Source organism: Gopherus flavomarginatus, chromosome 1, assembly GCF_025201925.1.
Source record: "Gopherus flavomarginatus isolate rGopFla2 chromosome 1, rGopFla2.mat.asm, whole genome shotgun sequence".
NCBI classification, from domain to species: Eukaryota; Metazoa; Chordata; order Testudines; family Testudinidae; genus Gopherus; species Gopherus flavomarginatus.
The window spans coordinates 166006080-166020178 of NC_066617.1; the positions used below are offsets into that span (position 1 = coordinate 166006080).

Genomic DNA, 14099 nt, shown 5'->3' on the forward strand with positions numbered 1-14099 from the left:
ACTCAGATAGTAATCCAGGGAGATTTTTGTGCATTCAGGGCCTGATCCAAAGCTCACTGCAGTTAGGGGGACTATCACTGCTGACTTCAGTGGGTATTGATTTGAGCTTTAAAGGTCCAAAGGTCTAATGGTCGGAGGTGCTTTCCTAACATTCTGTGGCAATATCTACCGTTCAGTGGAATTGTGTCTAGTTCAAATGCCCAAAAACTGTGCTCATCCAATCAGGAAACAGGATTCGTTACATGGTATTATTTCAAACTACCACAGCTCCAATTTGTGAAAATGGACTTGAGTACACATGGTCTGATCAATCCATAGAATTGATAATAAAATAAAATTTGTTGGGTAAATTTTGAACAACATATATTTGGGGAAATTATCTGCTTACGGACACTGTATGCATAGAAAATACTGGATGAATTTAATCTAAACTATAAATCTCAGCTCAGTTTAGAACTGAATAAGGACCTCTGGACTCAGTTGTATGTTTCTGTTTAGCTTGTCTTTTAATGGAAGTATACTTTCATTCTTGAAACGCACATCACATTGAAGATGGAGCTCCAACTTATTGTGGAAATCAATGCATCAAATGAGTCAAAATTAATTCCACCTTTAATGAAATATGTGAGTTTTAATGTCTGTATTTCCATGAACTAAAAAAGTGGGTTACCGATGGTTTATTTTCCATCTCCCCTTTGTGCACAAGGGATGTTTGATTAGCCTCATCTTCAGGAATAACACAACAGCTCCTACTCCATGTAAGGAAGCAAAAGTACAGGTATTCTGGTTTTATATAACTTGAGAGGTGAAAGGAAAGAAGAATTAAATTAACCCTGAGGAGATTCTGCACCAAAAAAATAAAAAGTATGTGCACAATATTTTAAACTTCTGCAAACTTCTGCAAATTTTATTTGTCAATAAATAAATGTGGCTCCAACCATGGCAGTGGGGAGCACAGGCCACTGGCTGCACTGAGGTGGGAGATCACCATGAAGCCCCCACCTCCCCTGATACAGGGACTTGGCAGTGAGGCTGCACCTGACTCTGACACAGTGCAAGGGCTGGTCCTGCCCCAGAAACATCCTGGGGCCCTGCCTCTCTGCACTGGGTGCACCAAGTAAGGGTGGGTAGACTCAGTCCAGCAGAATCCAAGTGTGGAGAGGCTTAGTGTGGGGGGAGAGGTTTCAAAGTGGGGCAGTCTGGGTGTGGGTGGCTCAGTAGGAGATCTGGATGCACAGGGACTGATCGGGGGGTTCCGGGTGCAGGGGCAATGGGACTATGCAGGGGATCCAGGTGAAGGTGGTTGGGCCTCAGTGGGGGGTCTGGGTGCTGGGTGAGTGGGCTTGATGGAGTGGGAGTCCAGGTACAGCTGGTTGGGGCTCGGTGGAGTGGGGGTCTGAGTGTGGGGGGCTCATTGGAGGGGTCCAGGTATAGGGGGTAGGGCTTGTTAGGGGGAGAGTTTGATGGGCCTGCTTAACGGGGGAGCCCCAGCTGCTACCAAGGGGATGCTGCATGCCTGGCTCCCACTCCCCCTCATGATTCCCCTATCCCCTTTTCTTCTCCATCTCATCCCCCTACCCCTACCCTATTCCACCCCCCTTCCTTCCCCACTGCCTCTTCCCCGCTTCCCCACCCCCAGACCCACTGCCTGCACTCATTGTTGTAGCTTCCCTTTGCTTCCCTGCTGTTTTTCTGCAGGAATTCGGGGGTGGGAGGGGAGGGTGTTTTCTGCAGGCCCACAGTCATGCAGAATTCCCCCAGGAGTAGAATTAGGATGCTGAGCCAGATCTTGAGCTGGTGTAAATTATCATACCTACATTATAGAGCTGATTTACAAAGGTCTGAGCCTCCACTTATGTCACTTATGTTACTTGTTAGATTGGAGGGATGAAAAGATTTTTAACCTTATGGAAAAGAAACCCAGGTGTGTTCATATCACAGAGTGAAGAATTAGGGTCCACTTTGCAGGGAGTAAGCTCCATCTGCCCGTGAACAGTAGAGCTTATTACTAAAGCAACATAATAATATTGACTTGTAGGGTTTGGTGTCATATCTAGGCTAGCCTGTTTATTTCAGATAAGTTATGTTATGTAAGTTATGTTATTTCCATGGTTTTCTTTTATTCTGTTGTTTTCTCTGATTTCTCTTCAGATCGTATAAATCTTTTGTCTTATACTAAAGATTTCCATGCAGAAGAACGTTTATTCTGTCAAATATATTTTTAATGTTAATAAACTGATATTTGTTTTAGGAAGTAGCAATATTGACTCATTAAACTATGATGGAAGTATTTATTCTGCAGTCTTTTATTAAATGAAAAACATAAAAGCAAGCCCTGCACTAACAAGTCCCAATGAACACTGCTCTGCCTGTGTGTCCTTACAACTGTTACAGTAGGCTCCTTCCTTACGACAATATTCACCAATCATTTCTCCATTGTCATTTTAATGCTTTGTTCCTCTTTGAGTGATGGTCCCTATTGCATTCCACTGAGGGCCCCCCAAAAACCCACTCTCTCTCCCCCCACATACACACACACTCCCTGTCACACTCCACACACCCCCCACCTTTGAAAGGCACGTTGCAGTCACTTGCATGCTGGGTTAGCTGCCCATAATGCACCGCTCCCAATGCCACTGCAAGTGCCGCAAATGTGGCCACACCAGTGCGCAAGCAGCTGTCAGTGTGGATGTGCTGCAGCATTTTCCCTTCTGCACTCTCCGAAGACGGGTTTAACTCACAGCGCTCTATATCTGCAAATGTAGCCATGCCTGTAGTGTCTGTTGGTCTGCTCACACACCCTGCTTCGCCTCGTGGTTTCCTCCAAGGTGATAAAGAGCAGGGTGGACTGATCGTGCCTCTAGTTTCTTCTTACCACTGCCTGGTCCTAGTCGGAGCTGCTAGTGTCCTCTAGTCTGTGATGAACTTAAAATAAATAAATAAATAAAAACAGTTTTACAATTGCATACAGTTAGTTTGATTCTGGTTTTTGCTGTTTTTAGTGTATAGTAGTTGTTTTTAAGAGATAAGAGGCTTTGGGAAATCTGCTTACCAGTGCCATACTCCCCCACCCCCCATGGCTAGGTATTGGATTATGCTGAAGGTGACTGGGTTCAATATCTGCACCTCCTTTCCATGTTCCTTCTCAGACAGCAACAAGCACCAATACTGCCTCTACTTACTGCTTGGGAGAAGCCCACATTTCATCAAGGTGCGGTATCTGCCTGTCCTTTCCAAGCCATACCCAGTTCTCTGCCTCAAGAAGCACCTCATGGAGGTTGCCATGAAGCCACAGTCAAATCCAGGCTGGGGAACCCCCAATGTGCATCGGTCTAAGAATCCCAGGAGCATGCCTCTGACCGTGGAGATTGAGTCTGGTTCCGATGGTACTAGTACTACACACCCCGTGCTGGGGCCTAGTCAGGAGGCAAGGAAGCATGGACATAAACATGGCATGGTAAGTCTTCCTCCAGGCCCAAGAAGGATGATACACTGTCCATGAGTTCTAGCCATGGAGAAACGGTGTGTTCCAAGGCTCACAAGCAAGACAAGAAATTGCACAGATCAGTGGTACCGAGCACTGAGCCATGCTTGCCTTCCAAGTCAGCCCCCCATAACTCAAGGGAACCGTCAGTTTCAAGACAGTCCTCTGCTTCAGCTCCAGTTCTGGCTACAGGGAGGTTGGAAATGGTGCTGGAGCAACATGAACTCTTTGCCCTTGGGGAACCAAGATCTCCACACTTTACTCTGCTGCCTGTGCCTTTTGAGGTACGATCTCCAACCCAGGGCTTACCTCAGTTGACTGATGCTTCCACCCATTTACCTATAGTTTATATGGCCCACTGGTTCCAATGGTACCAACATTGGAACTGGGATCCAAGTTTTCATCATTGGAGGATTCGGATGAAGTGCAAGGGCCGCTCGTCTCCTACGACAACTACAAGTGTCCTAAAGGACCACCAGCTTCGTGGTGGTACCCTACTTTCCCCCAACAGAGGAGTCACTAGTATTGCACTCCATGGGGCCCTCTGCAGCATCCGCCGGATCCATCCTGTTGGCCATATTGAGGGTCCTGGCCTCAATGTCCACCTTTGGAACCTTCCCATTCAGCAAGAGAGGGTTCATCCCTGTCCCCACTTGGGGCATCCTCAAGTAGGTGTTTGGAACCAGTTTTGGAGGATGAGCCACTCAGTCCAGTTCTGACAGTATTGAACAGGAACGATTCCCATCATCCTCTCCAGATGCTGCTGTGACCTCAGTTTCTCCCCCACCTGCCAGTTCCAGGACTTCCTATGCAGGGTGGCTGAGGATCTTCATATTCCACTGGAACAAGTATGAGACAAGCAGCATGAGCTTCTGGACATGCTTCATGCCTTGGTACTGACCAGGGTTGCTCTATCAATCAGTGATGCCATTCTTCAGCCGGCTCAAACTGTTTGGCATACCCTGGCCATTTACACACCTAACCACAAAGGGGCAGAAAAAAGGTACTACATACGAGCTAAGAGGTCTATGTTTCTATTCTCCCACCTCCCATCCAATTCCCTCGTGATCCAAGCAACAACAGAGTGGGCCAGGTGACAGCACCCACGCTCCACCCCAGCAGACAAGGAGGGCAAGTGGCTGGACCTTTTGAGTTGCAATTTTTTCTCGTTGGCTAGCCTCCTGTTTTGGATCTCAAACTACCAGGCCTTACTGGCCAAATATAATTTTCTCAGTAAATTGGAGAACTTTACTGGCAGAGATCAAGCCTGTTACCGGGCTATCCTGGATGAGGGCAAAATTGTCACAAGAACAGCGCTTCAATCTGCTATAAATGCAGTGGATGCCTCTTCATGCACAATGGCTATGGAAATGGTTGTGCAAAGAAAACTGTGGCTGCATTCATCTTGTTTCCCCCTGGAGGTACAAAATACCATAAAGGACCTCCCTTTCAACGAGTCTCCCGTTTAACCAGAAGACTGACAGTTCCCTTCACTCCCTCAAGGATTCTGGAGCCACGTTATGATCTCTGGGTATCTATATCCCTGCACTGAAGAGAAAATTCTACCATCTGCGACCTGCACAATGGTTCAGGACTCCCCAGTTTTTCCACCAATGACCGTATGAACCACCTTGCAAGCAACAGAAGACCCAGTGATCCCGTCCTTCAGGACCGTCTTCACAGCCTTCAGCATCACATACTCAGTTCTCTCAGAAGTGATACTTCTGAATGCACCTAGAGCACCACCAACCACCTTTCCTCCTGCCGTGCACTTGACCCACTCCCTTTGGGGTGGTCTAGCACTCTTTTTACCAGCTTGGAGTGCAGTAACAACAGATGGGTCCTGGATGATGATCATCATGACTATACAATTGAGCTCACAAAGCTACCTCATCCACATCCCCTGCCCTAATCCCTCCTCAGGGACCACACCCATGACAGCATACTCGCTCTAGAGGTAGACTCTCGACTGCAAAGGGGGGTGATAGAACACATTCCTCTGAACTATCAGAGCATGGGGTTCTATTCCACTTGTTTTCTGGTACTCAAGAAGGAGGACGAGTGGAGACCAGTCCTGGACCTCCACTGTCTCAGTTGCTTCATCCGCAAACCCAAATTTCATATGTTCACCTTAGCAGCTATCATGCTGGCACTAGAAAGAGAAAGAGGCATGTGGTTTATGGCTCTTGATATGTAGGATGCCTATTTTCACATAGACATCCATCAACCCACACACGGTTCTTGAGATTCACGGTAGGCCCTCAGCACTTCCCTTATCAGGTCCTACCATTTGGACTCACTACCGCTCCATGGGTCTTCACCAAAGTTTTCTCTGTGGTGGTGGGCCACCTCTGGCCTCAGGTCTGTCCACTACTGAAGGAAGGAGAGCACTTCAGGGAGCGACTGTCATCAGAAAGTCCATGGTATGTCACAAGGGTAAATAGACTCTCTAGAGCCGCAGCTGAAGTCAGTGAAGGTGGTGGTCAAAGAGGGACAGGCAAATCTTGACCAGAACAGAAGGACCATTGACTACTTGGGTGACAAGTTCTGGCCGGGTGTGAAATCTGTCGCTTGGTAAGTAGGCTCATGCTGAGACCACGTTGATGGACGTTGCTGTGAAATGAAGGGACTGTGTGGGCACCAAAGTTGATTTTTCAACATTTACACTTACATCCAGGGAGAAAAGGAGTCTGAGTAACATGGAGGTTGAGGCTTGAGCCACATCTCTTGATTGTGCTGCTAGTAGCCAGTCGTATTAAGGGAATATAAGGACCCCATGATGCCAGATGTGGGCTGCTGGACAATGCTGTGAAGATGGTAAACTTTATAAAAGCTCATTGCTTGAATTCCAAAATTTTTTCCACTCTGTTATGAAATGGGAAGTGAGCACGTCAATCTATCGCTCCACATGGATGTTCGATGGCTGTCACGAGGCAAGGCCATGGCATGTTTCTTTGAACTTCACTCTGAGGTCAAGGTATTCTTTACAGACCACCCATTCCCACTCTCTCACTATCTGCATGATTCAGTCTGGCTTTCACAGCTGGGATATTTGTCATATATGTTCTCTTGCCTGAATGCTCTAAATCTAGGACTTCAAGGGCTGTGGGCTCCGAGTTTTGGAATCCCTAGTAAGAGCACCTATTTGAAATCAATGATGATGAAAAAGAGCTGGAATTCTGGGTTCGCTGAGTGGAGGAAAACAACACTGAAGTTTTCCCAAACATGCGTGAATTCCTGACAACGAATGAATTACAGTTGCAGGACCATGTTAAAGCTTGGGAGTCACCTAATTGGAATTGATATGAGCAATCACTGGAAGAAGAAAAAATGGTTACTCACCTTCTCATAACTATTCTTCAAGATGTGTTGCTCATATCCGTTCCAAACCTGCCCATCTTCCCCTCTGTCCGAGTAACTGGCAAGAAGGAGCTGAGGAGGCACTGGGTCAGCAGGGTCATACATGGAGCGCCATGGAGTGCTGTTAGGGGAAAAACTTTCTGACAACTGTGCGCACGGTGCGCACACACCTAATTGGAATCTATATGAGCCACACATCTTGAAGAACAACAGTTACGAGAAGGTGAGTAACCATTTTTTCTTTAAGATGTATGGTTCCTATCTGTATTCCAGTTCCACCCTCCTTTCCCTCTATTGTGGATCTGTTTGATTTGCAGTGGAGAAGGAACCGGAGCACGGTTGGTCCACCCAGCCCTTTATCACCTCGAAGGAAACTATGAGGCAATGCAATGGCACATGCATGGATCAACGGATGCTACTACTTTCAAATTATCCAGCTCTGGACACTTGGTGCACATGCTTAAACCCTCGGCAGAATACAGATAGGGACCACACTGTGATAGGTTGGGTCACAGAAACCCCTTTGGGACTGCCACCTGATGTGCTGAGACTACCTCTGAGCCAACTTTCCCTGCCACCTTGGGACTCCGATACCCCTGTCTTGTTGAGCCAGACATAGTAGCCTGCTGCAAATACAGACCCAGATCTCAACTGCATCCCCCAAAGTTGAAGACTTAACTGAAAACAGCTTAAGAGGTGCTCCTGTCTCTAGCACCCAGACACCCAGCTCCCAATGGGATCCAAACCCCAAATAAATCCGTTTTACTCTGTATAAAGCTTATTCAGGGTAAACTCATAAATTGTTCGCCCTCTATAGCACTGATAGAGGTGCACAGCTGTTTGCTCCCCCAGGAATTACTTACTTACTCTGGGTCAATTTAATAAGCAAAAAGTGATTTTATTAAGTATAAAAAGTAGGATTTAAGTGGTTCCAAGTAATAACAGACAGAATAAAGTAAGTTACCAAGTAAAATAAAACAAAAACACGCAGGTCCACACCTAATACAGTAGGAAACGAAATGCAGGTAAATCTCACCCTCAGAGATGTCCCAATAAGCTTCTTTCATAGACTAGACTCTTTCCTAGTCTGAGTCCAGAAATCAGTCACACCCCCATAGTTTACTGTCCTTTGTTCCAGTTTCTTTCAGGAATCTCTTTGGGGTGGAGAGGCTATCTTTTGCGCAAGCTGAAGACAAGATGGAGGGGTTTCCAGAGCCTTATAAAGTCTTTCTCTTGTGGGTAGAAATCCCTTTGTTCTCCTGTGTAAAATCCCCTCAAGAAGATGGAGTTTGTAGTCACCTGGGCAAGTCACGTCTATGGATGATTCAGCTTTTTGCAGGCTGATGCCATTGTTTACATGTTAGTTTGAACGTTCCCAGGAAACTCATATGTGGATTAGTGTCTCCCAAAGTCCATTGTCAATTAAGTGTTTCTTGATTGGGCACTTACTGAGAATAGTCCTTCCTCAAGAAGCTGACGAAATGCTTCACTGAGGCTACTTAGAGTATGGCTACACTTGCAGCCGTACAGCGCTGCCGCGGGAGCGCTTTGAAGTGCGAGTATGGTCGCAGCGCCAGCGCTGGGAGAGAGCTCTCCCAGCACCGCAGGTACTCCACCTCCTCGTGGGGATTAGCTTGCAGTGCTGGGAGCCGTGCTCCCAGCGCTGGAGCACTGTTTACAATGGCGCTTTGCAGCACTGTAACTTGCTGCGCTCAGGGGGGTGTTTTTTCACACCCCTGAGCGAGAAAGTTGCAGCGCTGTAAAGTGCCAGTGTAGCCAAGGCCTTAGAATCAAACAAGTACTTAGCCAATATTCATAACTTTGAATACAAAAATGATACACACATTCAGACAGCATAATCATAACCAGCAAACTACAATCTTACCATAGACATGCCACTTGGCCTCTTCTGTACAAGACCTGGTGCAACCATAGGACCCTGGTTGCAACAATGATCTGTACTGTCACAGTTTATGTCAATAACATCACACACACATCTCAAAGAACCTCCAGTTACAGGTAAGTAACCTCCTCATCTAAGGCCTAATCCTGTAAGTTGTAGAGCACCTTCTGTGAGGCACTGCATGTCCTCAATTCTTACTAAAGTCAAATCACATGAACGCTCATTGAAGGGAAGTTGTGCATGGAAGTCAATGGAAGATGAAGGTATTCAGCACTTTACAGATTTGGATTTACCGTTTGTATGTTTAACTTGACTTGGAAACTTATTCTATGCAGTTTCTTTCTTTGTGTGATATATCCTGATATACAGCTATTGAGGAGCCTCTGAATGAGCAGATAACCTGTCTCCTCTGTTTAGGTTCTGAGATAGTGCCACATGAAATCAGAGCACCTTCCAAACATATTAAAGAGAACACAAGGAGATCTCTTCAGAGCAGGGCATCTGGTTAACCTCTGAGAAATCCCTCTCGTGTAATTTTTTAAAAACCTTCATTAGTTCTCCTCTCTTTTGCCTCCAGTATGAATAAGAGTTTTTAATTTTTAAACCAAAATTAATTGTGGTAGTCGTAGCATATTGCAGACTCTCACAAACTTGGGGTTAATTATCTTCTGGTGTGAAGTGGTACAGCTGTATTGATTTCAATGGGTCTGTGCCAGTTTACACCAGCAAAGAATCTGTCTCTCTGACTTTCTTTCTGGTTGAACTTCTGATACTTTTATGCTGTAAAACATTTTTCCTATTCCATGGGCTGTGCTGTTTCCATGCATTCATTAGTTTTTCTAAAAACTGATAGCATGCTATTTAAAGTATGATTTAAAAGGTTTTTAAAGCGATTGCTGGCATTGTTGGTTGATTCAAATGGGCATGGGTGTTTCATTAAAATTACTTTCTGTTTCCTCCCCCATCTCTTAGTGGTCAGAAAATATATCCATTCCTATGTGTTAATGACTTCATGCAACTAGCACTGTCTAATGGAAATGATAAGATTGAATTACCTTATGGAATAAAGAGAGCAGGTAAGTATTTATTAGGGATGCGTACAGTATTAAATGTAAGCTATATCAGTGGGTATGTCTACACAGCACACTAAGCCTAGGTCTGTGGGACCTGGGCTTGTGAACACCAGTGTTTCCACGCCTGTACTTGAGAGTCCACACTGCATTGTACACCTGGATTTACAGTTGATGACCTGGGTCTCACAGGTGTACTAACATGCCTGTACTATATTATTCAGACCTTCTGACTTAGGTCTGCAGCTTGACTATATCCACACTGCAAAGTGACAGGGCTTGGACCCAAGTCTGGCTCTGATGCACCCCCTAGCTGGGTCCTAGGACCTGGGTCCTGAGTGCTTGCTGACCTGATTTGTGTGTGGAGGGAAGAGGGGCTTGGGCTCAAACCAGAGTCAGAGTCCAGGCTTAGTGTGCAGTGTAGACATCCTTAGTATCAGTTATTAAATGGATCTTTTTTTATTCAGGTACAGTACTATATAATATATACAGACTACTATTGTTAGAGAAGCAGTATGAAGACAAAGGTGATCCAGTGTATATAGTATAGTTGCACTTTCAAAAATTTGTTGACAAGATCCCACACCAAAGGCTCTTAAGCAAACAAAGCAGTCATGGGATAAGAGGAAAGGTCCTCTCATAGATCAGTAATGGGTTAAAAGATAGGAAACAAAGGGAGGAATAAATGTCAGTTTTCAGAATGGAGAGAGGTAATTAGCAGTGTCCCCCAGGGGTGTGTACTGAGCCCAGTGCTGTTCAACATAGTTGTAAATGACCTGGCAAAAGGGATAAAATGTGACTTAGGCATCTATAGACAGATTTTTTTAAGTGTTTAGGCACCAAAAGATATAGATAGGCACCTAAACACTGTTTAAAAATCTGGAAGGAAGACTATGGGATTTAGGCTCTTAGGTGCCAAAATCACTTGAAAATGGGTCATAAGTGCCTTGCAATGCTGACAGGATCAATCTCTACATACCTTTAAAATTCTGGGCCTTAGTCTCTCTGCGCCTCAGTTCCCCATCTGTATAATAAGGGTAATATCATTTCTCTACTTTACAGTCATGTTGGGAGGATAGATACATTTAAGACTGTGAGGCACTCAAAATGATGATGGAAAGCCATTCAATTACTTTAGATAGATAAAATGGCTATCTGTGGACCTTTTCAGATGCCATTTGCGATTCTTGTCTGGTCCACCATATTTACTGTATTCATCTGTGTCTAGTAGTCTCAGATCTGTAGTCTCTGAACATGAATCCCATTCTGTTCTCAGACCCAGGCATGCGTGGGAGAGGTAGGGCAGCCGTTTATCCTGAAGAAGCCGTAATAAAACTGTATTGTGAACTAACGTATAGTCTTAGATTATAGTAATGTTCTGATTCTATTTTTTGGGCAGACAACGAATGGGCAAAAGCTATTCTGGCTAAAAATGCTGTAGTCAAGGTGGTATCTTTATTTCTGCACTGTGAAGCACTGACTACTTTCATTTGAAACACTTTTTCCACTATCTGCTTTATAGAGAGTTATTTTCGCCTCGCCCTTTCAAGACTGCATAACTGCGGACTATTCAATGAAGATAATGGGTGAGGTTTTTTATTTTTGTGACTGTTCTTGTGTTTTAAAATGTAACGGTCACTCAGAAAATGAGATCAGTGGAGTTATTCTGGATTTACAGTAGTTTGACTGAGATCAGAATCCAACCCACTGTATTTTAAAAATATATAGAGAGTGGTCCCAATGTATAATTAAGCCCAGTTTTAAATTCAGGTAGGGTCAGAATTCAATAATTATCTTCTTGTGAATGAACTTAGAATCTTGATTTTGTCCTGAAGAGGGTTGAATGCTCTGGGGGGTTACTAATTGAATATGGACCCTTTGCCCTTAAAGTCTTATTGACCTTATGGAATTGCAGTTACCCCTGAAGCCCACATTATGACTTTTCTATTGAAAAGTCTATGAGTCTAGGCCAGACTAAGAAGATTTTAGTGCCAGTTCAGAAGGCATGGTTGAGGTGGGTTTTCAACAGATCACCAACAGTGGCCACATCTATACTGGGGAAATTTACAAAAATAAAATAAAATAATCCAGTAGTTCTAATACAGAATCAACTTCATTATTATGTGCCTAGACTCTTCCCTTGTGTTGAGCCACAAAAGACGGTCTCTGGCAATCCAGTGATTGATAGGGAATGGGGATGGAATGGAACTCCGTGGATTGCTCATTGACTGCCTTGTATTAGGTTTTGGCTTTTGAAATCTTCTGGGTGGACACCACTTTGTCTGGACTTTGATTTCTTAGTAGGATCGCATATTTTCAAACTAGCTAACCACACCCAATCACCAAGCAACATACACGTCATTGTACCCCACGCACCAAATGAGGTGTATTTACCATATTTCTGGTTAAGGTGGAAAATACTACATAAATTTTGATACAAAGAATATTAATTCTTATTGTACTTTATTCTTTTATTTATGTCTTTCTTGTCCTCAAAGAAATCAAGCTATAAATTACTGCTCTGTAATAGAATACCAAGGGCATATTTTAAACATACTACTTGGACTCTATATATTGTAACTTAAGAAACTGGGGTTAAGCCCAAGCTTTAGCTTATTTTAGGCCCCTGTTTTAAAGATAAGAAAATGGTCATTTTTACCATTGTACGAATTTTTTTTCCCAGGGAGCTCTCAATTTAAAAAAAACCTCCTGTTCTCACTTACAGGTGGTCTGACAACAGGCAGTCTCAGGGAGGTGAGGATCAAGGGCCAGATTTGTAAAATATGTAGGAACCTAAGGGTGCCTGTTCCCACTAGCTTCCTATCTGCATCTTTAGGCGCTGATGTACTTAAAAAAAAAAAAAACAAAAAAAAAAACGGCCCCTAGTGACCAGTGCAGAAGCTGTTCATAGAGTAGAGGAGTGCCAGCTATTTAATGGCAGAACACTTTGCACATTGAAAGAATATGCTGCTGCTCAGTGGCATCTTGAAGGAAGCAAACCCACAGATGTTGGTTCAGAAGATCATTATATTCAGTAGTGTCTACAGTGACTACAGTCAAGAGTCTTCTAGACATTTTGATAGCAGAGCAAAACCAAGTAGCAAAATTAAATTTAGCAATTCTCACTATAGATCAAAAATAATATAATGGTTGCTTATCCCTTTAATGTTGTTCTCCACTCAAAATTTGGAGTGTGTGTGTGTGTGTATAATGTTTAGAGGATTTTTTAATTTTTGTTGCAGAATTATACATTAGCAGTAAAAACAATCGGTAGTGTGGTTACTTAACAGGCAGTAGTTTAAATAAGCCTAAATGTGATGACTAGGTGCTACGTATTTTATTTTAACTAATTTAATTTGTGCAATATGTACAGAGCATGAATCACTATAGTATCTAAGACAGGGGATGGCAAACTACGGTCCACAGACCACATATGGCCCACCAGCCATTTAAATCTGGCCCTCGAGTTCCCGCTGGGGAGCAGGGTCTGGGGCTTGCCCCGTTCCGGTGCTCCACCCAGGGAGCAGGGTCAGGGGCCCCTCTGCACAGCTCCTGGAAGCAGCAGCATGGCTGCCCTCTGGCTGCTACACATAGGGGCAGCCAGGGGGCTCTGCACACTGCCCCTGCCCCAAGTGCCACCCTCACAGCTCCAATTGGCCAGGAACTGTGGATAAAGGGAGCTGTAGGGGGAGTGCCTGCGGACGGGGCAGCGTGCAGAGCCACCTGGCCGTGCCTCCATGTAGGAGCCAGAGTGGGGACATGCTGCTGCTTCCAGGAGCTGCTTGAGGTAAGCACTGCCTAGAGCTTGCACCCCTGACCTCCTCCTGCTCCCCATCCCCCTGCCCCAGCCCTGATTTCCCCCCCCATCCACCTTCTGAACCCCTTGGTTCTAGCCTGGAGCCCCCTCCTACACCCCAAACCCCTCATCCCCAGCCCTACTCAAAAGCCCGCACCTCTAGCCGGAGCCCTCATCCCCTCCTGCACCCCGACCCCCAATTTCCATACCCAGATGTGTAGAACAGCAATTAAGTAATTGAACAATTTAGTATTACTGCAATTTAGCCTTGTTTACTCAAAATATACAGTGATCTGTCCAGTAAGATTTCTCATTCTGGTTCAGACATTATGTTTGTAGGAAGTGGACCATGGCCTTGAAGACATGTACCTCAGATCTGTATAAAAATAAGCAAATTATATGGGATACCAGTAAAACGGTCCACAGTGAACAGGGGAGGGAAATGTTGCTGTTGTTTTTTATAGTGATGCAGTTTTGAAATCCAAA

At 44.7% G+C, this 14099-nt stretch overlaps 1 protein-coding gene and 1 non-coding gene across 7 annotated transcripts in view; both read left to right on the top strand.

Moving 5' to 3' along the window:
• Window positions 1–14099, top strand: part of ST3GAL6 (ST3 beta-galactoside alpha-2,3-sialyltransferase 6) — a 78364-nt gene that overhangs the window by 45039 nt on the left and 19226 nt on the right. For all 6 annotated transcript variants that reach the window (XM_050960477.1, XM_050960485.1, XM_050960514.1 and 3 more), the window contains 2 exons: window positions 9720–9823; window positions 11340–11403. In XM_050960477.1, coding sequence (XP_050816434.1) covers window positions 9720–9823; window positions 11340–11403 — 168 coding nt within the window. The remainder of the gene's footprint in view (window positions 1–9719; window positions 9824–11339; window positions 11404–14099) is intronic.
• On the top strand, window positions 2135–2246 carry LOC127043414 (U5 spliceosomal RNA). The gene has a single exon (XR_007772260.1). It is a non-coding gene; the product is annotated as a U5 spliceosomal RNA (small nuclear RNA).